This window comes from Hibiscus syriacus, unplaced genomic scaffold (assembly GCF_006381635.1).
Source record: "Hibiscus syriacus cultivar Baekdansim isolate YM2019G1 unplaced genomic scaffold, ASM638163v2 tig00112604_pilon, whole genome shotgun sequence".
Taxonomy (NCBI): Eukaryota; Viridiplantae; Streptophyta; class Magnoliopsida; order Malvales; family Malvaceae; genus Hibiscus; species Hibiscus syriacus.
The window spans coordinates 18145-43264 of record NW_024063366.1 but is presented as its reverse complement, the minus strand read 5'-3'; the positions used below and the strand labels follow the sequence as shown (position 1 = coordinate 43264).

The following is a 25120-nucleotide window of genomic DNA, read 5'->3' as shown; positions in this document are numbered from 1 at the left end:
CACCATATAAACAATGGCGCCAAATTTTCAATGCAACGACCACTGCTGCTAATTCAAGATCATGCGTCGGATAGTTATTTTCATGGGGCTTAAGTTGTCTTGAAGTATAAGCGACTACTTTTCCATCTTGCATTACACATCCCAAACCATTAAGGGAAGCGTCACTATAAATTGAATAATCCTTGCCTGATTCTGGTTATACTAACACTGGAGCCATCGTAAGAACTTTCTTTAGACTTTCGAAACTCTTTTGACAATTAATCGTCCAAGCAAAAGGTACATTTTTATTTAACGGATTCATCAAAGGGGAGGAAATAATCGAAAAGTCCTTTACAAACCTTCGATAATATCCTTCCAAACATAAGAAACTCTGAATTTCATAAGCATTTCTTGGAACTTCCCAATCCAATATAGCTTTTATTTTTTGAGGATCTACCTGAATCCCTTCTGCAAAAACCACGTGTCCAAGGAATACCACTTCAGTTAGCCAAAATTTGCACTGAGAGAACTTAGCATAAAGCTTCTTGTCTCATAATGTTTGAAGAATCACACGAAGATGGGCATCATGCTCCTCTATTGTCTTCGAATACACTAAAATGTCATCAATGAAAAAGACCACGAATTGATCAAGGTATATTGGAAACTTTGTTCATAAGATCCATAAACATTGCAGGTGTTAGTTAACCCTAATGTATTACTACAAATTTGTAATGGTCATATCGAGTCCTAAACACCGTTTTTGGAATATCTCTTTCTTGTATCTTAATCTGATGATAACCATAGCGTAAATTGATTTTTGAATACACTGCAGCTCCCTAGAATTGATCAAATAAATCATCTATTCTTTGGAGATGATACTTGTTCTTTATGGTCACGTTGTTGAATTATCAATAATCAATACAAAGGCGCATTAAACCGTCTTTCTTTTTTCGAATAATACTAGAGCACCCCAAGGTGACACACTGGGTCTAATAAATTCCTTATCTAAAAACTCTTGTAACTAAATCTTTAACTCTTTCAGTTCCTTTGGGTCCATCCTATAAGGAGCCATTGAAATCGATGATGTTCCCGCCATAACTTCAATTTGAAATTCAACCTCCCTATCTGGAGGTAACCAGGTAATTCTTTAGGAAATACTTCTGGAAACTCTCATGCTGTTGGAATATCTTCAATCTTTATTTCATTGGCTCTAGTATCGGTCACATTGGCGATATAAGCTTGACATCCTTGTAGCATTAACTTCCGAGCCAACATCATCAATATCACATTAGCTAAGGGATTGATTCTCTCGCTGACCACACTAACTTCCTATCCATCGAGACTTATCAACACAATACGCTTATGTCGACAATAAACATTGGCATGGTAATGATAGAGTCAATCCATTCATAAGATAACCTCGAACTCGTCAAAGGGTAATTCCATTATATTAGCAGGGAATTCAATTCGGTGAATCCATATAGGACACCCTTGATAGATTTTTCTAACCCAAGCATTATGTCCTAATGGATTAGTCACAATCACCTAGCTACGAATAGGTTCTAACTGAATTCTCAAGTCTTTTAATAGTTTACTACTTACATAAGAATAATTCAATCCTGGATCAATCAAAACTAAAACATGTTTACCAACTATGTGAAAAGTATCTGAAATGATTTCAGGATAATCACAATATTCACTAGTCTAAAGGTTGTACACTCGAGCAGTAGAGCACACTTCAGGTTGAGCGATCGACTCGGACTGATTTCTTCCTCGACCTCGTCCGCTACCTCTTACAGGTGTAGTAGTGGATCTTTCTATTTGGACAGGCTCTCCGATCATCATTGGGCAGTCCCGAATAAAATGTTCTACCTCTCCACGCTTAAAGCAAGCTCCTGAGACTCTTCGGCATATGTAACTATGATGTTTTCCATGATGCTGACATTGACTTGGCTTTTCCACTCCCGACCCCGCTGAATGAGCCTGTCTGGATCTTTCTAGATTTGATCCTCTACCAGAGGATGACGCTAACTCTGATCTAGTATGAGGTCAAAAACTTGAACCTCAGCTTTTCTTCACTTGTGATGCATTTGACGAAGAACCAGTTCTCTTATTTCATTGTGTCTTTTTCTCCACAAATCTCTCATTTTGAGATTGCTCCTGCGTTTTTGCTCGATTCACTACCTCTTGAAAATAAAAGAGATTTAGTGCTAACAGTAGCTCTTTCAATTGAGGGCCCAAACCCTCTACAAACCAATCATAGGAGTCATTTTCTGTAGGGACAAACTCCGCTGCAAATCTACTCAACTTGTTGAACTCGCACTCGAACTCATACACAATGCGATTTCCCTGCTTTAAACTCATAAATTCTTGTTTTATTTGACAGATGAACTGAACCTCGATGTATTTGTTCTTAAATTATTCTAATAAGAACGACTATGTCACCTGGTCCCTTGTAGCTCTCATCGTCACATTAGACCACCATATTCTGGCTTGACCTCGCATTAACAAAACTACCCCATCCAGCCTCTCCATTTCAGAATAATGAATATTCTCAAGCATTATCTTAAGGTTGTTAAGCCATAGATCGGTAGCAACGGGACCTTCCTCAGCTTCTCCTCTAAATTCGGGTGCTCCATACTTCTAAGCTCTTTAGCCACATTCATTTTAGGAGCTGAGGGAGCCGACGGTTGGAAACGTGTCAGAATTGCATCCAACGTCTGGAAAAAGGTCCCTTGATCTTGAACATGCTCCCTGATGTGTCTTCTCCTCACCCTGCCTACTCGGGGTAGGTGAGTTGCTACTACCTTCATTCTTTTCTCTTGCTTCACTTTAGGAGCCCTCAAAATCCTACATCTAATAAGTTCAAATCACTATTTTATTAGTAAGGACAGCATACTAGTTACCTTATCAGATTAGAGAGACATGTATACTTTGTAAAACAAAAATGACTTCATTTCGAACTTAAAACCAATTAAACCATAACTCTAATACCATTAAATGTAACACCCCTAATCCGTACCCACCCAGATACGAATCTGAGGTGTCACATTAACTTTTCAAATCATTGACTATTAAAAAGTAAAGAAAATTTTAAACTTTTATTCGTATTAAATTGATGGAACCCTTGAATTAAAGCAAATAATAAAACTCAAATTAATATTTAAATAAACATTTAATAATTTAAATAAAAACAAAATTATAAGTTTACAAAATAGATCAAAGCATTTCAATTTAACTTGTAGTACATGCCAATAGTTTACAATTTACAAGGAACCTACATTTAAATTGTTCTGATCTGATCTTCACGGGAGTACGATGTACTCGCCTAACCTCAATCCTCAGATTTCTTCAAACCTACGTGTGAAACATTCACACTCTAAATCATTGACTTAGTGAGGGAATTACGAGTCATATAAAACTTTATAAACAAAAATTTCATTCATGTCATAAAACATTTAATAAGGGATTCAAATTGCTTTTCATAACAAAAGTATATTCTTTTATTCATTACTCGGTTCATATAACTTTGTTTTTAATGGCCCAATGTATATTACTGAGAACTCTAGGTTTTTTAGTACATTGAGGTTGTGCACTAATGTTGTCACCACAACTCACATAATTTGCACCGAAGTGCCACATATTTGTCTACATAGTTTTGTCCCAAAGGACCACATAGAACCCTTGACTCTTGGCATGCCAATTATACCTCTAATCCTCATATATTTACCTTGGGCTTTTAACCACATAATTATTTATCATTTTATTATTCAAAGGATATCTTGTTCACATAGGCACTTTCACATCGAGTATTTTTGTATACACATGTTCACATGTCACATTTTCATAATCATGTACACATAATTATCAAACATAGCTTAAATAATATAACTTGAATAAAACATTGTAAAAATATAACATAAAAGAAATTGAAAGGTTTTCGATCGAAAACTCTGAGGTTGGCTTATCGCAAGCCGCCCTCGAATCGAATATACACAAATGAGTTGCACTTAACTTTGCCTCACTGAAGTCCTAATTGAATTCCTTATCACTTTTGATCGATAATCTATAACGTCGAGTTGTCCGGAATTTGACTTTGTTCAATGCCTACACAAGAACAATCGAAAATGAATACCGCAATTCATATTTCTTATAACTAATCATAATAACTTAAGCTGAAAGAAATATTTAATTTATCATTTCAGGGGCACTAGTATCAGTACTTCCACTACAGTATCGATACTTCCCTTCTATGGTATCGATACCCACTTCGGTACATATATTATTTCGGCATTCTGGAATTTCCAACCTGATAATGGTATTGATATCTTACTCTTTGTATCGATACTCCTCTTTCAGTATCGGTACCTCCCTCAATCAGTACTGATAGTATTCCTTGAACTCAAACTGATTTTGCCTTAAAGTATTGATACTATTCTTCCAGTATCGATACCCTTGCTCCGAAATTAAAATTTTTATTTCAAATTTTAACCAAAACCTTTCCTAAATCTCCTACTTTCATCTGCGTTTAAACTCAACTTCATTCATCAAAACCAACTTTTCTCACTTTAGTACTCCTAAATATCCAAAATCTCACTTGAACACTTGAATCTCAAAATCATGCCATATTTTCAAACATGTTATTAATTATTTCTAATCTTTTTAACTTTTTAATTAGACCTTTGACAAGTCAAATTTATCAATAAAATTCTAAAAGCTAAACCATATCAACAATTCCCTTAAAACCCCATTATATATTTCCATCATTATTTCACTCCTCCCTTAGTTTTAATCAACCATAATCTTTCCTTAAGCTTATATAACCCCCAAATATTCAAAACCAAACTATAATTTGAACAAAAAAACATCTTGAAATCACTAACATTTAAAACTGGAGCTCTCAGCAACGAGGAAGAAGATAACAAGGTTGCAGACTTTTATTTTTCTTTTCTCCATTCTCCAAGTGTTTTATATCCCTTAAAAAGGGGAAAATCCTTATTATGAAAAGACCATAGTGCCCTTCCAATAATCTAATTTTGATATCAAGTCCTAAACAAAATTCCACAATAAATCCTTGAACTTTTCAAGTTATTCCAATTAAACCACTATATTTTGAATTCTTACATTTTGATCACTGACCCGCTATTTGGGATGTTACTTTTTCTTGTTGAAAAAGGTTTTTCAAAAGGGAAGGTTGACACTACCTTATTTATAAAAATTAAAGGTAAAGATTTGTTTGTAGTTCAAGTTTATGTTTATGACATTATTGTTGGATTTACTAATGATAATATTTGCCAAGAATTTGCTAAGTTAATGTAATGTGAGTTTTAGATAAGCACAATGGGGAAGCTCTCAATTTTCTTAAGACTATAAATCAAGCAAAGGAAAGATGTTATCTTCATCAATCAAGCTAAGTACATCAAATATATGCTCAAAAAGTTTGGATTGGAGGATGTGAAACCTCAAGCGACTCCTATGAGCTCATCTACAAAACTTGACAATGAGGAGAAGGGTAAAAAGAAGATGTTAAACTTTATAGGTCTATGATTGGACCATTTCTTTATCATACCACAAGTAGACCGGATATTATGTTTAGTGTTTACTTATGTGCTAGTTTTCAATCATATCCTTAGGAATCACATTTACAAGCCATTAAGAAAATTTTTAGATACCTTAGAGACACTCCTAGTATAGGTCTTTGATATCCTAGAGACTCTAACTTTACCTTGCATGCCTTCTCGGATACAAATTATAGAGGTTCTAAATTAGATAGGAAAAACACCTCCGGTACTTGCCAATTCCTAGGTAGTATGTTGATTTCATGGTTTTCAAAGAAACAAAATAGTGTAGCATTATCAACTACCGAGGTGAAATACATTTTGGTCGGTAGTTGTTGCACTCAAGTTTTATGGATGAAACAACTAATAGAATGCATGTACTATTCTATCAAGTGTGACAATACTAATGTTATTTTTCTCACCAAAAATCCCATCCAACATTCTAGAACTAAACATATTGAAATTATACATCATTTCAATAAAGATCATGTCTCAAAGGAAGATATATTTCTAGAGTATATAGACACTTTGCATCAAGTAGTGGATATCTTTACAAAAGCTTTAGAAAGGAAATATTTACAAAAGCTTTAGATAAGGAAATATTTTGGGCACTTAGGAGAGAATTAGGTTTGAAAAACCTACCTTAATTTTTTGTTTAAATATTTTATTCACTTTTATGTTTTTATGAAAAAAACATGTTAAATGACTTCTTTGATGCCTACTATGCAATTAGTTAGGGAGAGTTTAGAATTTTTTGTTAAATTAATAAAGTGCTCAAAGGATGCCTAAATGTGTATCTCTTTGGTTGAAAATGTTTTCCTTGTCTATTTAGAGTTATATATACCATTATTGATGCCCTAAAATATGCACTATGAATTTTGACCTTTTGGTACACTCTAACTAGAAATTCATGCACCTTTAGCATTCATATGTGTCTTTGTTGTTAAACCTTGTATAAATGAATAATTCTTGTATCTTGGTCATAATTGTCTTATATGGTCTTATATATTTAATGTGCTTAATTTGTTATAGAAGGGACATCTTAGGACTTATTTGCTACATTTTTTTTACCATTTCGTGCATTTAGTATCGATATTATTCATTTAGTACCGATATTGTTCTTCATCGATATCGATAATATTCATCCAGGACCAATATTGTTCTTATAGTATCTTTAAGAGTATCGATATGTTGTATCAATATCATCCCATTTAGCGTAAGATTACCGGTACTCATTTAAATGAGTACCGATAGTCGGGGCCTGATATGTGCTTTAAAGGTCAAAATCCCCAAAATTTTCTTTTTTTTCTCCTAACCCTAACAGCATTCGGCAACAAAAGATCTCACCCCTCTCTCAAATCCTCGCCATTTTCCATCTTTTTCGGGTCTTTTTCTATTAGATTTCATTGCTCTTACCTGCATATCATCAATTTTTTTGCTACATTCCTTCATTTATTTCTCAAATCAAAGTTTCAAGGTAAAACCCTTCTCAAACCCTAACATTTATTTTTCAAATTTTTATCATTTATTTGTGCAAATTAGTTTGAAATACATATTGGGCTTTGGTTATAGATGATTTCGCACTATAACATGTTTGGATTTACTCAAATTTCATTATTTTATTTATTTATTTTGAATTAATTTTTATATATATATTTCGAATTTTACTTTATGTTTAATCTCTTATATATACTTTTACATATACATATTTATATAGATAGTATACTTTATATATATATATATATATTTAATGTTTATTTCAAAATTTCTATATACTTGTTCATATTTAGTTTACATACTTTTATATATGTATACATATATTTTTATATGTACATATATATATATATATATATATATATATATACTTCTATATATACATTTATATTATATTTACATATTTATATTTACCTTTTAATATAAAATATTACTTATTTTCCACATTTCTTTTTACACTTGTGTATGTATTTAAAACCCGTAAGTTTTATTTAATTTTCATTACTTTATTATTGAGGACTCTTTTTAGTTTTGAGAATTGATGTTAACTTGCGTATATATATTGTGACATTTTGCAGGTTTCTCTATCTTGGCTTTGTCCCAGTATGTATAAACGAGCCCATTCTTCCCGATCCTACCCACCTTTCTGAGCATCTCCTCCTCAAAATCCTCCTCCCAATCCTATACCTAACCCCGTTCTTAATCCAAATGAGTTTACCATTCAAAAATCATGTTTTAATGAACCCGGTCGCCAAAACCTTTGGCATAAATACTTGCAATTCTTTGAGTCATTACCTCTTAGAGGCAAGTGTATGCCTTCTCTTTCAGCCATGGCTGAGCTTAATTTCAAATACCTTATTCAACTCTGATCTTGGAAACTAGACAACGCCTTCAAAATCAAACCCGTTGTCTTTCAAAAACTTGTTCGTACTTTCTGTTCAAATGATGTTTGTGTTGTTGATCAAACTCTAAATGGCATTGTTTGTATTTGCTCATATCTCATGGGGCAATACCTTTACATAGATGCTGCTTTCATTGCCCAAGACTTAGGTCTAGAGGTTAAGGGTGTAGACAATGATAAAGATATTATTGATTCCACCTGTAAGGTTGGTCATAGTATTAATACCCTAGACATACATGAGCGTTTTTTGTATCTTATTATCACTTGGTGGTTTCGACCATTCGGGGGTAAATTCTCCACCCTCCTTACTGTAGACATTTGGTGGCTTTATTGCTTTCAACATAATAAACAAATAAAATTTCCCCAAATTATCTTCTGTGAGCTTGTCGATGTCATTAATAACTTCCAATCTAAGAAATTTGATACCCTAGTTTATGGTTGTCTTCTTAGCCATATCTTTCTCAAAGTCGGTATCAATGCCTCTCTAGGTCTCGTTATTCCCCTATCTTCCTACATTGATATTAAATCTCTTCGTAAATCGGGATGGGAAAAGCCTAGGACGACGTGGACAAGAAAAGGGAAGCAACCTATAGGCTATACCTTTGATGCACCTTAGCCTCAAGACGATGATCTGATATGAGATGTCGATGATTTCGTGAATCGCATTCCCGCCGATCACCCTCGAGTCAGTGGTGAGGATGCGAGTGCAATTTTGCCTTACTTCCAGACGTTCATGGAGACGATGTACATGAGGTTTGCTACCATAGTCTCGCTTTATGGCTTTGGGGACTCAAGTTTCTGAAATTGGTGTTATACAGTTGTCTTTGGAGGTGATGTTTGTGGATTCCCGATGTGATATTCATGCTAGATTGGACAAGGTGACGGATAGGATCAACGTTATTTCTCACGATGTTGCTTCCTTCCGCGCTCCGTATTCGAATCATGATCATCCTCCGTTGGACACCTGATCGCTTTTCCTTGATTGACTGTTTATTTTGTGCTCATGTTTGGTCTTGCATTTAGACTTTGTTGGATTTTTTTTCTTTCGGATTTGGATGTTAGTTTTCATGCTTCAGTTGTGATTTTGGATATTTTATACACATGGATGCTTTTATTTTATATTTATAACATTTGGAATGCTTGTTATGGTTTATAATTTTGATATTTGAGACATGTTTTTTTATGACCACGATTATTATTTAAGAATAATATTTATGTTGAATAACCTCTTTTGGCATACTTATTCACAGCTTGTGTTTATATCTTGTTTAATCTTTTGATTTAACAAAAAAAGGAAAAAATGTTACAATAACAGGGAATACATTTTAAAAATCTTAAATATTTTCAAAAGTTTTGTTATATCAAAAAAGAGAAGATTGTTGAACTATGTTTTGAGATTTTGATATACCAAAAGTAAATAAGTTTAAAGAAATTTTTAGATTATTTTTAATTCAGTTCTCAAACTTATATTTCATTCAACCGTTCGAATATAAAAATTCTTTTTAAAGTCAAAAATTTCAATCTCTACTCCTTACTCTTTTGAAAAACTTAAGTCATATACTAGAAATAATTTTCAAACATTTTCAAAAATTCCTTCTTTACTCGTTACTCTTTTGAACCACACTAGGTCGTCACCTATTTGGTCCTTATCCCAAGTAGAGGTGCACAAAAAATCCAAATATCCGATTTTGCGCAAAAAATATCCGAAACCGGATTTAGGAAAAACCGGTTTTTTTTTAACCGGATCGGATATTTTAAAACCGGATAGTATAACCGGTTTGGGAAAAAATTGGACGACCGGATTTTTTACCGGATAAAAAACTGGTTTGAAAAAAACCGTATAAAAAACTGGTTTTTTATCCGGAGAAAAAAATCTGGTCTGGGGTTTAAAAAATTGGATGACCGGATTTTTTACCGGATTAAAAACTGGTTTTTTTAAAAAACCGGTTTTTTTCAAACCACCAAAACCGGTTACACCGGTTACATCATCCGGCCCTCCAAACCAGTTATGATCCGAACCGGTTTTTTTATAAACCGGTTTTTTGGCTTAGTGAAAAAATCGGATCGGTTTTTATCCGATCCGGATCGGATTTAAATCCGGCTATGTGCATCTCTAATCCCAAGTATTCTCAATAAAAGTAACATCCATTCACAGTTTGTACTCATCTTCTTTGGCCTTCCCCTCCCTTTCAGACTGTTGAAGAATAAAAAGAAAATAAACCTCTATGCTATATTGCCCATATTGCACGAACTAATACAACCATGTTAATAGAGCATACTAAAGTTTTAAGTTCCTCATGATGGGAAACTATAATCAGTCTAACAAGACCATGAACACATACAAAACAATGTTGTAGTATCTTATGTTGAAAGTTTATAGACTACCTTGATAGAATCTCGAGATATACTCAATTGTCCAACCAACTGAGGTGCCAACATTAATCGATTCAGTCTGAGACCTGAGACTGACAATTCAGCAACAAGACTCTGTCTGCTTCTGTTATCCATCACTTTCTCAGGTTGCCTATCGGGACAAAGCTCTTTCTAACAGATAATAGAAGGCTTCAGAACCTTGCCATGAAATTTTATTTTTCCAGTTGCTTTCAAATGAGTAGGCCTTGGAGGATCAAACGTATAAGAAGAGACCAGATTGAAAAACTCAAAACCACGCATTCACAAGTCCAACTCTACTCCAACAATAGATGGCACATCAATCTTCTCATTGATCTCTTTTTTGTTCCGCCAGTATTCCTCAAGGTATGAAGTTTGAACTTTTGTTGATAAGTCAAAAGCAACAGATGAAGAATTAACAGTAATACAATCAGGTGAAATCATTATATCTCCCCGAGCATCACTTAATGACCCTTCAGCTTTTGGTGCAGCCACTTGATATCAAACTTCCTAGTTTCAAAAGGAGTGTGAATTAACCAACTTAAAGCATAAGCAACTCCAATGAGGAAACAAAAAGAATATTAAGGAAATAAAACTATTTGTCCTCGTCAATCAACCCAAATAAAGAAGGCAAGTCAATTGGCTTACGGCTTATGGTTTCAAAAGTGATCCAGAAAGTTGTCTTTCCACTTAAATCCCCTAATTTGAGTGGAATAAGATGAACATAATCTGGTATATATCGTTGCATAATCTTGTCAATGGACAAATTTCCTGAGAAAATCCATTGTTGTATTATCTTCCTCACCCTGTGGATTTAAGTAATTTCACATCAGAAATGACTTTTAAATATATTAGTTTATTTGTATTTCCACTTCCCTATCTAGTTATAGGGAACACAAAAGCTAAGATATTAAAAAATGACGATCCATCCGGACAAAACAAATTACAAAAAATTGGATTAGAAGATATAAAAGTAAATAAAATTCGTTATAATAAGACCAACAATGAGAAGAATCAAATAAGCAACCATGAAAGTCCAGACAATAAGAGCAAATTTCAGATATCATAGCCAACAAAGAGATCAAGACAAAAGGAATGAAGCAGAATGGAGATACATTCAACATGAACTAATCCAATGACAATCAAGTGTTCTCTTAGCCTAGCCAATTGGGCAAGAAAAGAAAATTACAAAAATATCTTTGGACAAATCCATGCATTTCCTGCCCCTCGAATTTCCCCACCATCTACCATACTAGCTCTGATGCCATACAAGTCGGCAACCTATCACATATGACACGGAATTCAGAAAAGAGCTATCCACTGCATTAACATTCAAAGAGAAATTCATCTTAACACACAAATTTGTCTATTTAAAACAACATACACAGTTATCAGTGTTAAAGGTAAAATTAGCAGACAGATATGATAATGGAATACCGTCAAATGCTGCCACTGCACCAGCCTCCTTGTTTTTCAACATTGCTTCAAATGCAGAGGATGAAGGGACATAAAAAACCGAGTAAGATATCTTTCTAGAAACCATTCCACTCCCCACAAAAGTAAGAGCTGTCAGTGGACCTTGATAGTTGAACATAGCCGTCACCGAACCAGCCAACTGCAATCATAATAGAAAGCAGGTACAGTAAATTGAGAGATAAGAGAACCATATTACTAAATTCCTCAAGAAGTATAACAGAATAGAAATATAAGTGGAGGAAATAAAATATACTACACTAATTAGATCTAATTAATGAGGAAGAAGATGATAAAGACAATGACCATAATAACAATTGAGGCATCACTTGATAAAAATGAAAAAGTCCCACAAAACATGTCATACAAAATAACTAAGAATGGTGATGGTAGCAGTTAGAAAAGTTACAATGATGATAACATGCATACCAGAAACGACAAAGGCTTCATTTTGAAAGTTTTCATCAGAGCATTTACTTCCACACATGGAACCTGGAAATAAAGAGATGGTGACACAATCAGAAAACTGGTGAAGAATACTAAGTTGTCACCAAAGAAAAAGGAACTTTATAATTGGTTTTTATAAGAAATGGTAACACCCTTACCACTAACTCAGGAAAATGAAAATTTTAAAAAGTATAAATCAGGGCTAACAGTTTATAGTATAACAACTTTATCTTCTCGTGGAGTAAAAGGAACTTCGATTCAAGATGTCTTCAATATGATATCAACTAAAGGGATTGGACGTGAAGATCATGCCAAACATCATACATAAATCAATTAGCAGTAGGCAATCGACCAATATGAATAAAACACCACACAATCCCACTAGCATGCAGGCACAATATTAACTACTGACACAAATAGAATGAGCCTACCTCTTTTACAACAAAGAGTAAATATGAAATAAATAACAAAAGAATTTGGCAACAAAAAGCTCGGGCTCTCATGCTAAGTTGATTATCCTACTTGAAACCAAATCAGAAGTGAGAAGAAGCCCAACCTAAACAATGTTCCTTAGCCCAGACTTGACTGATATGGATAACATTACTTAACAAATAGTATGCTCAAGAAAGAGAAATAGTATGCCATCAAACTAATGGATTTCCACTTTTTCAATTACATGAAAATTATCCAATAGTTCAACTGCATAAACATTCAAATCCATATTCATTTTAGCAATGTATATTAGCATCAGTTTTAGTATGACGAAAAATATAAGTTCTTTCAGTGTAATAACACAGGTCAATTCAGAAACCACGTTCTCAAAACATTGAATAAAGTCTGGCCAGAATATATGTGAAGGCATACCTGAAACATCAGATGGAACTCTCCTTCCTCAGGATGGATGCCAAAATATCCAGAAGCTTCTAAAGGAACATGCCAAACCAGTCACTTGTATTATGCAGGAATATTCGCTGACCTCGGAAACATAAACTTGCCGAAAGGTCCTGTAAAAGAAAAAACCATGTCCTCATGAAAAACGGCCACTCCTTTCCTGGATCAATTATAGGTGCAAATAAGTTCATTTTGTGGTACAAGACCATCTTTATCAGATGCTTTGAACACAATTGCTTGAAGAAAAACCTTTCAACTAACTCTACTTCAACCACTTCTGGTTGTAAAACGACAGGAGAAGCGAAACATTAAAGTTAAAGAAAACCATATCCCCATAATACCACCCAGACTAAAAAAGTAATCTCATTTTGCCCCAGTAACAAAGGATGGTGTAGACATCTGTAAGAGCATTCTTGCAATTCGCATATTACAAAAAGTCAAGACCCAAGCCTATAGCTTTTGTCCTACACTAGAATTGGATTGCTAAAGTTTGAGAGAAAAACAGTGCACCTGAACAAGAGGTGAGTCCCCTAGGCTACAAAGTTGGGCAACTTTTGTTAGCAATTGAGAAAGAAAAGGAAAAAGAAAATAAGAATTCACTATTGAGGAAATTATCAACTGCACACACACTTCTGCTCTTCAACATCCAAGTAAGACAAATACAAGAATCAAATTCTTTTCTTTATCCCACTCTTTAGTCCATAAAAACTACAAACACAGAACACTTACCTACTCTAGTTATGGTAAGTTGATCGAATTATAACACCTCCGTGAAGGTATGAATCATTTAATGCCCTAATCATAAAGGCTGGAGCATACCCGTAGGCTGTAAGCACCTAAAAGAAACTAAAACACGTAGATTATAGATGCCATGCATATTTGTTAGTTAGTAATTTAAAATCTGAGTCTTATCTTCCTAAAGGATAAGATTCTATCTTATCTCTAAATTAGTTTTTTAAAGGATTTTGCTTAGGGTTGTGGCTCTAGAGTTCTATAAATTAGGAAGAATTCTTCTTTTGTATTCAAGTGAAATAAAATCAGAGAAAACTCTTCTCTAAAACTCACAAAACATTCAAGAGTATCTCGACAAAACATCAAAACAGAAATGAAGTACTTTTGCATCATGTTCACGGTAACTTTAGAAAACATAGAAAAGTCTGAACCATGAAACAAATACATAAAATTGACTTTCAGATATCAAACAAGCAAGCAACCCAGAAAAAATAATGTTTTTCCAGTGCCGGTACCACATTATCAAAAATTAATCATGCATCATATGGGCATTAAGTACACAGAACATGGTAAATTAAAAACCATGCAACAATATACAATAATGAGTTGTATGTTCATACATAAATATTTGTTTTGCAGTATTAACTACCACTAGATACTGCTAAGTTCATTGGTGTGTTACAGGAAATATTTGAATTGATATGGAAGCAGGTAATGGTATAGAGAAGATGAAAGAGGATATACAGAAAAGCATGATGGAGAATCATACATTTGAAAAGCCAACCCTCAAGTTGTCCATGAAGATTGGGAAAAGTCTCCCCTCTTGACATGCACAAGTGAACCTGCAATTACAAAGTTGACCAGGATATCTATCAATCAATCATTACTTCTCACTGTAACTACAGTATTCAATTCTTTTTCCCTCCATAGCAGAATAAAGTCCTCAACAAAGTTGACCAGTATATAGATATCGACCAGTAAGTCCTAGTATGAAAATTAGATAGAAGTGATAATGGTATCATTCAATTTAATTTTTGGAGAAGATAACCATTGGTTGATGGTCAATAACTGAGTTTAGCGGTAACAATATGGTTCACTTCAGTTTGGGGAAACAAGAACTATCCATTGATAGACAATATACTGAGATTTTAGAAATCGGACCAAGTTCCGTTGAAACTGAACCAATCTGAATTAAATTCTAAAAATATCTTTAAATTTTATTTGTTTAGCTCACTTATATAAGATTTGTTTTCCTTCATAGAAAAAAGTCACAAAACTTGAAAGAAATTTGCAACTTATTAAGGCAGGAAACAGAAGCTCTAAAGCTTAAAATGATATTATCTGATACCATGGTGTCAATTCATAAAACTTGTCCCTCCATAGGCAGGGTAGGATGGACTCAAATCATGCTGCTAAACTCATAAATATCAACCATTCTATGAGCCAACAGTCATCAGGTCTGTTCATAGAATGCTGGACTCTTGGTGGTCCGGTTCAATCCCTGGCAAGCTCAAATATTAAAATTAAATCAGCCATTCCATAAGCTAACACCAGAGTTATGATGCTAATACATCTACCCCATCCTTCATCTGTCATGCTATTAAAAGTAAAACATGGAAGTCGTTCAGAAACTTATATGAAGTCAACAATGAATTTTAAGTACACAAAAGTCAATAGAAAAACGGACAAAAGAGATAATAAACAACAAATAGGTATATTACTAGTCACTCAGAAAGGCAACTTTGAACATGGTATCAGAATGAGTATAAAATGACTTGATTAACCATATTGCAGCCAACAGAACAAAATGTTAAAAGTAGTTTTATATAATACCATAAAAGACGCACAATTATGTTATTATTTATAAAAAAAGGTAAAGTCAGAAAAGCACCTCACCAGTGACTTTGAATTTCTGAAGTTCTTTCAAAAAGCTGTAGGAAAAGACAATCAAGACAACCATATATATCAAGCTCATGCTTAACCAAATGCAGACAGAGGTTAATCATCGCATCATTTTTATATCTTACCGGAACAAAGTGGTTGGAAATTTTTAATTTTGCATGCCATTTCTGATCTAAAATATTAACAAAAACATCTGTAGACAACCAACCACTGTCTTCAGACACCAAATCTGATCTCCAAGTTTTGCAGTTGCCACTGAGTTGTACGTGCACATGACCATAGTGATTTTGGAACTTCACATATCCACTGATAAGCTCCATCTCTCTACAAACAATATCAACCATTTTAAAAGATGGGAATAACAGAGAGAATCACTTGCTTAAAACTTCCACTTGATGTGGTAAATGCACCCATAGACAAAAAAAACTAATTGACTAAGTGTATATGGATTATTTCAAGGAAGGATTGTACTACAAGAGTGAATCTCCTATTTCAAAACGTTTCAAATACTTTGTTTGGATAACCACAAGACTGAATTCAGCAAATCTGACGACTCTAGGCCTGAATTCAGAGGAAACCAACAACATGCATTAAACTGAACCACAAGAAGTTTCCAAATGTAGCTAAACTAATTAAGTACTTGTGAAAGAGACAAAATGCCACAAGAGAGCAAAGCTCCCTTGCCTAAAGGCTTATCATTGTGGGTTTGTTTTCTTCTCCTCTATCAATTACCCTGTGAAAATCATTTGATCTTATGTGTGTGTGTGTATATTGTATTCCACATAGAATTAAGAGTCAAAAGGTTTTATGTAATACTATTAATAACTAGGAAAAGTTGTACTGCTGGTCCAAGGTACATAAGTAAGAAATCATAAAATATATGAAAATAATGTACATATGCATGAAGCAAAAGGGTAGCAGAGGAGTTCGCACCTGGGCTCTCTGTCACCAAATGCTAGCAGCATCAGTGTTCCACCATTGAAATGGACAGAATCCACAGTAACTGGGAGTGTCCTCAAGATGCCCTCAGTTTGCATCACATCTACCCCACCAACAAGCTCTGCAATAATATTTTCAACCTTTGGGGCCACAACAAATTTAAGCTTTCGAAAGGATCCAGATAAGAAATGGGAAACCTGTTTCCCTATGTAGTCAGGAAAAGAAGGCAGTCTAAATTTCAAGCCCAATGGCCAAAATGTGACTGAATGGTATGCTAAAGGAGTGTGGTCAGGCTTAATGAAAGTAGAAGGAGATGCATGACTATTTTCACCCTCGGATGCTTTCTCATCCATATTCATATTTACAGCATCATAAAACAAGTCCTCCCCATCTACTTTAGAACCCATGGTTTTAGCATCTCCGCTAGTATTTCCAACATAAGGAAAATTTTGCAAACTTTTGTGAATCCACTAAGTCTTTCAACAGTCGTGAGAAATGGATATTTCCAAAAGTGTCATTATTGTTAGTACATCGTTTTCTTTATTTTCACTTTGTTATCCATGCTGGTTATAACTGAGTAAACTTCCTTAGCACTACTAATGTCAACAGAAGTTCCAGCACTAGAATCATCCCCATTTTTAACCAATAGGGTATTAAGAACTGATAAATCATAAGTTCCAGATGCCCCTGAATAATCACCAGAGTCCTTTAGGGACAGAGCCTGGAAATATGTCAGTGCTGCTGATGCACTACGCTCAAGAATGTCTCTTGGCAGCTACACTGGCAGAAGAAGTGTCACTCCTATTGAACTTTTTCTTAAATCGACTCCTTTTAAGTCCTTGTATAACTTTTGACCACAATGTCAGCCCTGAACCTGTAATTTTTATACCATGATTTCCCTAATTCTGCATGCTTTGTGTCATAATCAACACTGGCGTCTACACAATGATGATCCCTCCAATGCATCTTCTCATCCATGCATGAAAGTTTGAGCTTGTCATTTCAGCTGAGGGACCTATCCTTTAACTGTGTCATCTTCAGATCTCTGCTGCTTTCCTAGCATCATAATCCCTCTCTCTAACCCAGAGAGTAGCTGATTCCTCTCTGGCATTCCTCCTGCTTTTAGTACGATAATCAATCCCTTCCTCTGTAGATAAATGCTTCCGTGGACTATTTTCCGAAATGGGTATCCCCAGCCAAGTATAATCCTTCTTTTGAGCAATAAACACACTTGGATGAGACAAAACTGCATCTATTACAATCTTGCCTCTCCTCAAACTTGCAAAAGGCCGGACAAGAATTTTTATACTGGGAATCTCAGCACGAGAAAACTCTTCGCAGTGAGGTCCAATAGAGCATGCTTGCAATGTGATACCTAATGGAGAAACTCCCCTAAACTTATCAAAATCAATCTCACTCTGTATGTATTCGCTAAGCACAGAACAAACTGAAGGCAAAAGCTTTGCTTCCACAAAACCTTTAGCTTTCTTCTGTCCATTCCAAACCAATAAACACACACCAGACAAAACAGCAGTGAGAACGGAGCATCTAACCAACAGTAAACCCTCTTTCCACCATGGAGACAATGAACTTAGTAGAACCTTACTCCCAGCAAAAGGTTTCTTAAGACCTTTAGCTACAAACCAATTTCTCAATCCAATAGTTTTATTAAACAACTCAATGTTTTTCCCATAAAAAAGGGAAAATCTGGTTGCTCGCTTGATCCAATCATTCTGCTTCTTAGAGGATACACGCTTGCGTGTTGCTCTTCTAAAGAGCTTCCCTCTATTAAAAACAATGCAATCTACATTGCTTCTTTGACCACTTAAAGAAGATCCAAGTGGTATTCCAAGAAATGGGGAAGTGAGTATGAAACTCATTCTCGTCTTCAACTCATACACTCATTTCTGTGGGGACCAACAACCTCTTTATTCTTAGTGCTTTCAATTTAAAGTACCTTAAAGTTTCCAAACATTCCAAAACAATCATAAAACTTCCAATATGTTTCTGCAAACAAACAAAAAAACCCTCAGGTTTTTAGGTAGAGAAAAAAAACCTGGAAAAGTAATGCATGAAAATTTGAGAATGCTAGCGACTCCGTTGTTCTTGATTCCTCATTTGAATGTTTTCCTCCCTTTCTTTCTCTTTTTAACAGAAAGAATCGGCAATGACCAATGGGTTGCTATTCTTAAAATATAGCGAAATTCACCTATTCTTAAAATAAATAAAATATTGTTATTTATTTATTTTTTGTAAATATATATTATAAAATATTTTAAATATATGATACATAAAATAGTTTTACAAAAAATTCATTGAATGGCTTCATGCTTAAAAGGAAGTATTGTTTTCGTTTGAAATTATTGGTTTAAACAATTGTATAACATATGATTTGATTAACACATTTCATATGTGCACCTTCACTCCAACATTGAGTCGTGAATTATACTTCATTATTACAAGATGAAGTAGTAGGGGGAAAGTTAGAGATTTCAGAGTTTTTTTTTTTTAGAAATAGTTAATTTTAAAAGTTGAATTTTTGAAAAAATAAAAATAAAACCTTTATTTTTAAAAAAAGTTAAAATTTATGTATACATTCATTTGACATTTTTAATGGATGTTAACAATAGACCTTAAACTAATAGGAACATAAAACATTAAGCATTATAAAAAAAAAGCTAGATACTTAAAACAAAACAAAAAGAGTTACCATTTAAATATTTAATTTTCAGTTAAACCTACTTTAGAATATGTGGCAAGTGTGTAAGAAAAACATTGCCAATTTCTTGACAAATGAATGTGCCACATTATTTTACCAACCAAAGTAACGACACATGACTGTGTAACCTCCTCACGGGCCGATACTGCAGTTCTATTTTCTGTACATCTGTTTTTAGCTTCCCGTATCCAACCCAAGTATCGACTGCACCCATCTTATTTTCCTTACCCATTGAATCCAACTTAACAGAAAAACCTAGACCTCTCATAGGGACTAGGTGCCAATAGACCTCCTAGAAGTTGCCACGAATCACCAACTCATCAGGTGCTTTCATTTTTGCACACTAAATCCCGCAGCATGGTCCCCGAGGACACACATATGCAAGAAGTCTGATTTTCGGAACTGGTGAGGACAGGTGCATTTTTGGCAAAGACAGGTTCATTTTTGGCAAAGACTTGAGGGGCCAGAAGACACCCAAAGACAACAATACCCACAACTAAAGTGAACAATATCAGCTTATGAGCCACATGACGCTGCATGTGAAAATGAGAGTACCCAGTTGATCAACCTAAAGAGAACAATATCAGCTCAGCTTATTAGCCACATGGGACTGCATGGGGAAATGAGAGTATCCAGTTGAGTAATTAGTGACAAGACAGAAGTGCTGATTCTCACCGATAATAGTAACTAATAGCAGGATTTGTTCCGCCACATCAAGCATATAATTGTCCCATGCACAAAAACTTATCAGCAAGAAAATGTAATACAAAACATTTTCAAATGTAGTCCAATGAAGAATTTTTAGCCAAAAAAAAAAAACAATAATTTGTCCCAAATCCATGATAACTGAGCAACAATAAGATCCAAAAAGCAAAAACAGATGAAACTTTCTTCTAGTCTTCAAATAAAAGTGAAACAGTCATCCTTTAGCCCACCGTGTATTTCATATGTATATGTAATGCAGACCAAAAAGGGGGACTTTACCGCACTGGCTGCTGGTTGTAATGGTTCTTCTCTTTCTTCTTTGCAGCAGCAAGCCTTGCACTTCTTGCAGCAGCCTCTTGTGCAGCAGCTTTTGCAGCAGCATCCATCTCTTTACTAGATTTTTTCTTCTTCATTGATGCCATCTTCTTTAGCCGCTCTTTCACATCAACAGCTGATGCATCCTCCTCAACCTGTTTATTTCCAGCAGCTTCATCTGGCCCGTTGGTGGCATCTGTACTAGTTGGTTGATCCTGTGATTCTTTACCCTCCTTCGATTTATCCTTCTTTTTCTTCTTCTTGGCACTTTTAGACTCTCCTGGAGGATTGTCCTTCTCTTCTCCCTCTCCATCTTTCTTTTCTTGTGCAACAACTGCAGACATAAGAGATAACGATCTAGCTCAAAAGAGACTAATGTACACATATTTGAGCATCGGAATTGTTCTGGACTAGAAAAGCCATCTTCATCAGGTACAGTACTTTTTTACAACTAAGCAAATAACACAACCTTAAAAAGGAGAACATGTAGATATAAAAAAGGTTGAATACATTCACTCGAGAGATAGATTTTCAGATTTTCAAGCTTGGACACAAACAACTTTAAGGTCGTCGTGTACTACATCCCAAAAGACAATACTTGAATAGTCAAATATTGTTTGTCAAACAAAACCATCTAAGATATGATTCTACTGCTTTTGAGGCACAACAGAAGTAATAAAAAACAAAAACACCTACTTTCCACCAAAACTAGGGGAACAATGTTTGAAGCAAATAATTAGAGAGTACTAAAGGAAGTAATTGAAGCGCTAAGTTGGTTAAATTACCACGTGACTCGTCCTGGCCATTGCTCTCCTGTGTAACTCCAAAATCAGCAAGAAGAGCCTCCAGCTCAGCAAGTTCCTTTTTCTTCCTCTCTTTCTTTGAAAGTTGTCTTTCCGGCTCCTTAGGTGGTGCAGGAACTTCAGGAGCCGTTTTTGGTAAAGGCTCTGGATGTACCTGAACCTCTGGTTCATGGTCATGATCTTCCTCTATATCTTCATCACCTTCATCTAAAATATCTTCTTCGCTCTCACTATCCTGTCATCCCAGATCAAATAAAAAGTTAATGACTATTAAGAGATACCTTGTCAAAAAGCAGACTAATTTCCATCATTCATCCCGTATCAACTATAGCCATCCAAATTAACAGGACAAACAATTTATGCTCAAAGGATTCATCCTATTGGCAGAATAACAAAAGCATAAATGGACCTGAGACTTGGGAGGGCCCACAAGAAAAACAATCTGGATCTCTGCTAATAACAGTAGTCACAATGTTATATCTTATATGGCATTCTCTTATTCACACAACTATGCCACTTTTTCATCCCTTGCTTCTTCAACCTTAAATTGCAAGAAGCATTTGATAAAGTTCCACTTACAGCAAGAGAGGAATAATATAAAATCTGGCACCTTAAAGATTTAAGCTATTGATGTAAGAAGAAATGGAGGAAATCTTTAAAGTTCCAAAATTAAACTACAGTAATGGCAAAATATACCATTGTTCCTATATAATCTGTCGAAAAAGAAAAAGAAAGATATAGCAATATCCACATCAAACGATATGGCAGGAGTGGTGTTTCCTTGAGAGAAAGTCAATAACATAACATAAATGTCTAGATTTGTGGAAGCTTACAACCAAGTGATCCTCAAGTGCTGTAAGCACCATTCTACTAGTAAATAGTAATGAACTCTATTGAATTATAATCAAATATAAAGACGAACAAATGAAGCTAGGATACACCACCCACAATTTCTATAATATGATAATAGAACATAAAAATAAAAGGAAGAAAAACAACTCTTCTATGAAGAGATACCAATAAATTCATTTTTCACCTCAGTTCCATCAGGCATTAGTTCCATTTATCAAATGTAAGTTCCTTTATTTCTTTTCCAGAGTAAGGTTCCTTAATGGGTAATGCTAACATGATTCCTTTCTTCGTACATAAATCAGAATATTTAGCATCCTCCAGAAAAAAAAAGCATTCTAAGGATAAACAAATGTCCAGTCTTCATCATGAACTTGCATAATTTTATTTCACTTCAAGTGAACAGATCCATATATTTTTTGTACTAATAATTTTACTTTGGAAAATATTTAATGGCATAGACCAACTCTACCAGTCTCCTGGAAAAGTTTGGAGTTCCCATAAATACCATTCAGCACGATTCATCATCTTGTGAATTTCTATGAAAAACTTCTAGCAACACTGAAGGGATAATAGAAGCATTCTCATATGAACAGCTATTACTAAAAATAATTAACAATATAACAACCAAAATAGCAACAAAGTTGAAGAATACAATAATTCAATCCGAGGTATAATATAAGAGCCCAAACATCTGGACCTCGGGCCAAATCAATAGAAAATTATGCCATCAGGTTTAGCTATAAAACCATTGGTCAAATTATTGGGTGAAAAAAAGTTCATGTCCAATCATCATTTACACTGCTTCCGTTCCACAATTTCCCATAACATAATCACCCACAATCACTCAAATAAAGACAAGATAATATCCAACTTCAACTTTAAAAATTTACGCCAACTGATTCTATAGGATTCAAATAGAAAAGAAAACAAAGAGAATTGATCGTTTAACCAATAATTTAATTCACCTCAACGTTGACTGTCTTATCTTCATGAGCCTGAGACGACTCGGAGGGTCCCCAAACGGACTGAGGAGGAGCGGTTGTAGCATAATAATCATCATCGTCCTCATCATCGACATCGGCCCACGATTTGGCAGTGAGCGGCGCCGGAGCCCAAAAGACCTGCTGCTCGGGTTCTTTTTTCGATTGCTGAGACTTGGAAGAAGATTTTTTAGAGGAACCTCGGTCCTTGTCAGACTTTTTCTTCTTCCTTAGAGTTTCGAGAGCCGCAAACACGTTGGTGTTGTTGATCACCATAGATACTTCGTCTCTCCTGCTTCCTCCTCTCACCATCTCTCCCTATTCGCCTCAAATTAAAAAAAAAAGTCGATTCGACAAATATACGATTTTTTTCTTCTTAAAAGTAGTAAAAAAGGCGGAGATCGAGATGCTAAAAGCGAGATTTGATTTTCTTTTTTAAAACAAGTACTGTGAGAAGACGGAATGATGGCTTAGGGTTTTCTAAGTAGGAAATGACTTGTTATAAGAGAGTAGCGTTTGTTTGTCTGGAAAAAAGTTTTGGTTAGAAATGAAGCGCGTTTGTTGCAGAGTGTACTGTAGGTTTAGGTTATGCTGGGAGTGGAAGAGATAACGCAAAGAGGGTAATATGTAATGAAATTAGGAACGTGGATGAGGGGATGAAATCTAAACAACGTGGTATTTTAGACCCCCACGAGTGCCCAAATTCACAAATATTTTTCAGGAAATTACAAATGTCACAACACAAATCTAATTGGCTGTAACAAATGAAAATAAAAATTTGTTATCCTCTCAATTCTCAAACATTTTCTCCTAATTAATTCGTATTGATTTACGTATAGATTAATTTTTTAACAAAATTTTTTTGCATATATAAGATCTCAAATTAAAATATATTTAAATGATATCGAACTATTTATTATTTGAATCAATTCTATTAATAAATTAAATTTTAATTTTATAAAATATAGAAAACAAAACATCTTTAGATATAATATTACTAAAACAAAAAACGGTTTATATCACAAATAAGTATATAAGGTATATCACATTTTTTATTTAAGTGCTTAAAGTAATTTTTTATGAAAATAAATATCTAATTTATCTTTTTGGTTAAAATATGTACTTAAAATATTTTTTGGTCAAAATAGGTACTTAAAATATTTTTTGGTCAAAAAATAGGTACCCAAAGTATTCAATTTTTTTCATCTAAGTACCTAAAATATTCTTTAATTAATGTCACATGTTAACTTTTTTATAACTTATATGAAAAAATTGAATACTGTAGGTACTTATTTTGATTAAAAATACTTTAGGTATTTATTTTGATAAAAAAAAGTTTACGTACTTATTTTGATCAAAAAAATATTTTAGAAACTTAGATGAAAAAAAGAATATATTGTAGGTACCTATTTATAATATAAGCCTTGTTTGAATAACACTAATTTCTGTTTCAAATTTAGATAGTTAGCAATCAACTCGTGCATACAATGCAATATAGGAGAGGATCTTAACAAGAATATTTAGATTCCTATGGGTGTAGATGTAACAATAATCTTCCAGGGTTATAGTAATTAAAAAATGGTGATTACAACATATATACAAAGAAAAACTGAACAACAAGGACAGGGGATCAAATCAAGTAGGAGGAAATAATAGAAATAAAGACTACAAGTAGTTTACAGGGAGGACACCATCACCTTGAGCATATACGTACATAATAATTTTTCTTTCGAATCATCTTTGATATTGTAATTCTCTCTATCAAAGATGAAAAATTAGGAGACATTATGTCAGTTGTTCAATCAAGCATATTTTCCTTTTCTATTTTTGACAAAAAAAAAAAGAACTTCACTTTTGTTTTTGGGATCTTCGAATTCCCAAAAAGAAAAATGGAAGTATAACTGAGTATCTTTTTGTCCAAAAGGATTTGCCCCATTAAAGAAAAAAGTTCAAAGAATTAAATGTTGATTGTCAACTTGCAGGTTTCTGAGTTGCATTTAAGAAATCCGAGTTGAGTTCATCACTGCGAGACCCACCTA

General features: G+C 34.2%; 1 protein-coding gene and 1 pseudogene across 2 annotated transcripts; both read right to left on the bottom strand.

Moving 5' to 3' along the window:
* Positions 1–710: 710 nt before the first annotated feature.
* On the bottom strand, positions 711–23714 carry LOC120181899 (translation initiation factor IF-2-like). Of its 2 annotated transcripts, XM_039186931.1 has the most exons (5): positions 23067–23714; positions 21232–21484; positions 20405–20780; positions 16420–16427; positions 711–723 (listed from the first exon to the last, which is right to left on the bottom strand). In XM_039186931.1, the coding sequence occupies exons 1-3, from the start codon at positions 23391–23393 to the stop codon at positions 20407–20409; spliced, it is 954 nt and encodes a 317-aa protein (XP_039042862.1). In that variant the 5' UTR covers positions 23394–23714; the 3' UTR covers positions 711–723; positions 16420–16427; positions 20405–20406. The 2 variants fall into 2 exon arrangements, with proteins under 2 accessions (XP_039042862.1, XP_039042861.1); XM_039186930.1 differs by lacking the exons at positions 711–723; positions 16420–16427 and adding an exon at positions 2932–2942 and having other exon boundaries at positions 20393–20780; positions 23067–23712.
* Positions 2541–18587, bottom strand: LOC120181895 (annotated as a pseudogene).
* Positions 23715–25120: the final 1406 nt, after the last annotated feature.

What these genes read in the sequence shown, in the direction of transcription:
- LOC120181899 (XM_039186931.1), bottom strand. Translation starts at nt 23,393, where the DNA reads ATGGTGAGAGGAGGAAGCAGGAGAGACGAAGTATCTATGGTGATCAAC. An exon ending in ATAAGACAGTCAACGTTGAG is followed by an intron (nt 21,485 to 23,066) that starts GTGAATTAAATT and finishes CTGGGATGACAG; the next exon opens with GATAGTGAGAGCGAAGAAGA. An exon ending in TGGCCAGGACGAGTCACGTG is followed by an intron (nt 20,781 to 21,231) that starts GTAATTTAACCA and finishes TTATGTCTGCAG; the next exon opens with TTGTTGCACAAGAAAAGAAA.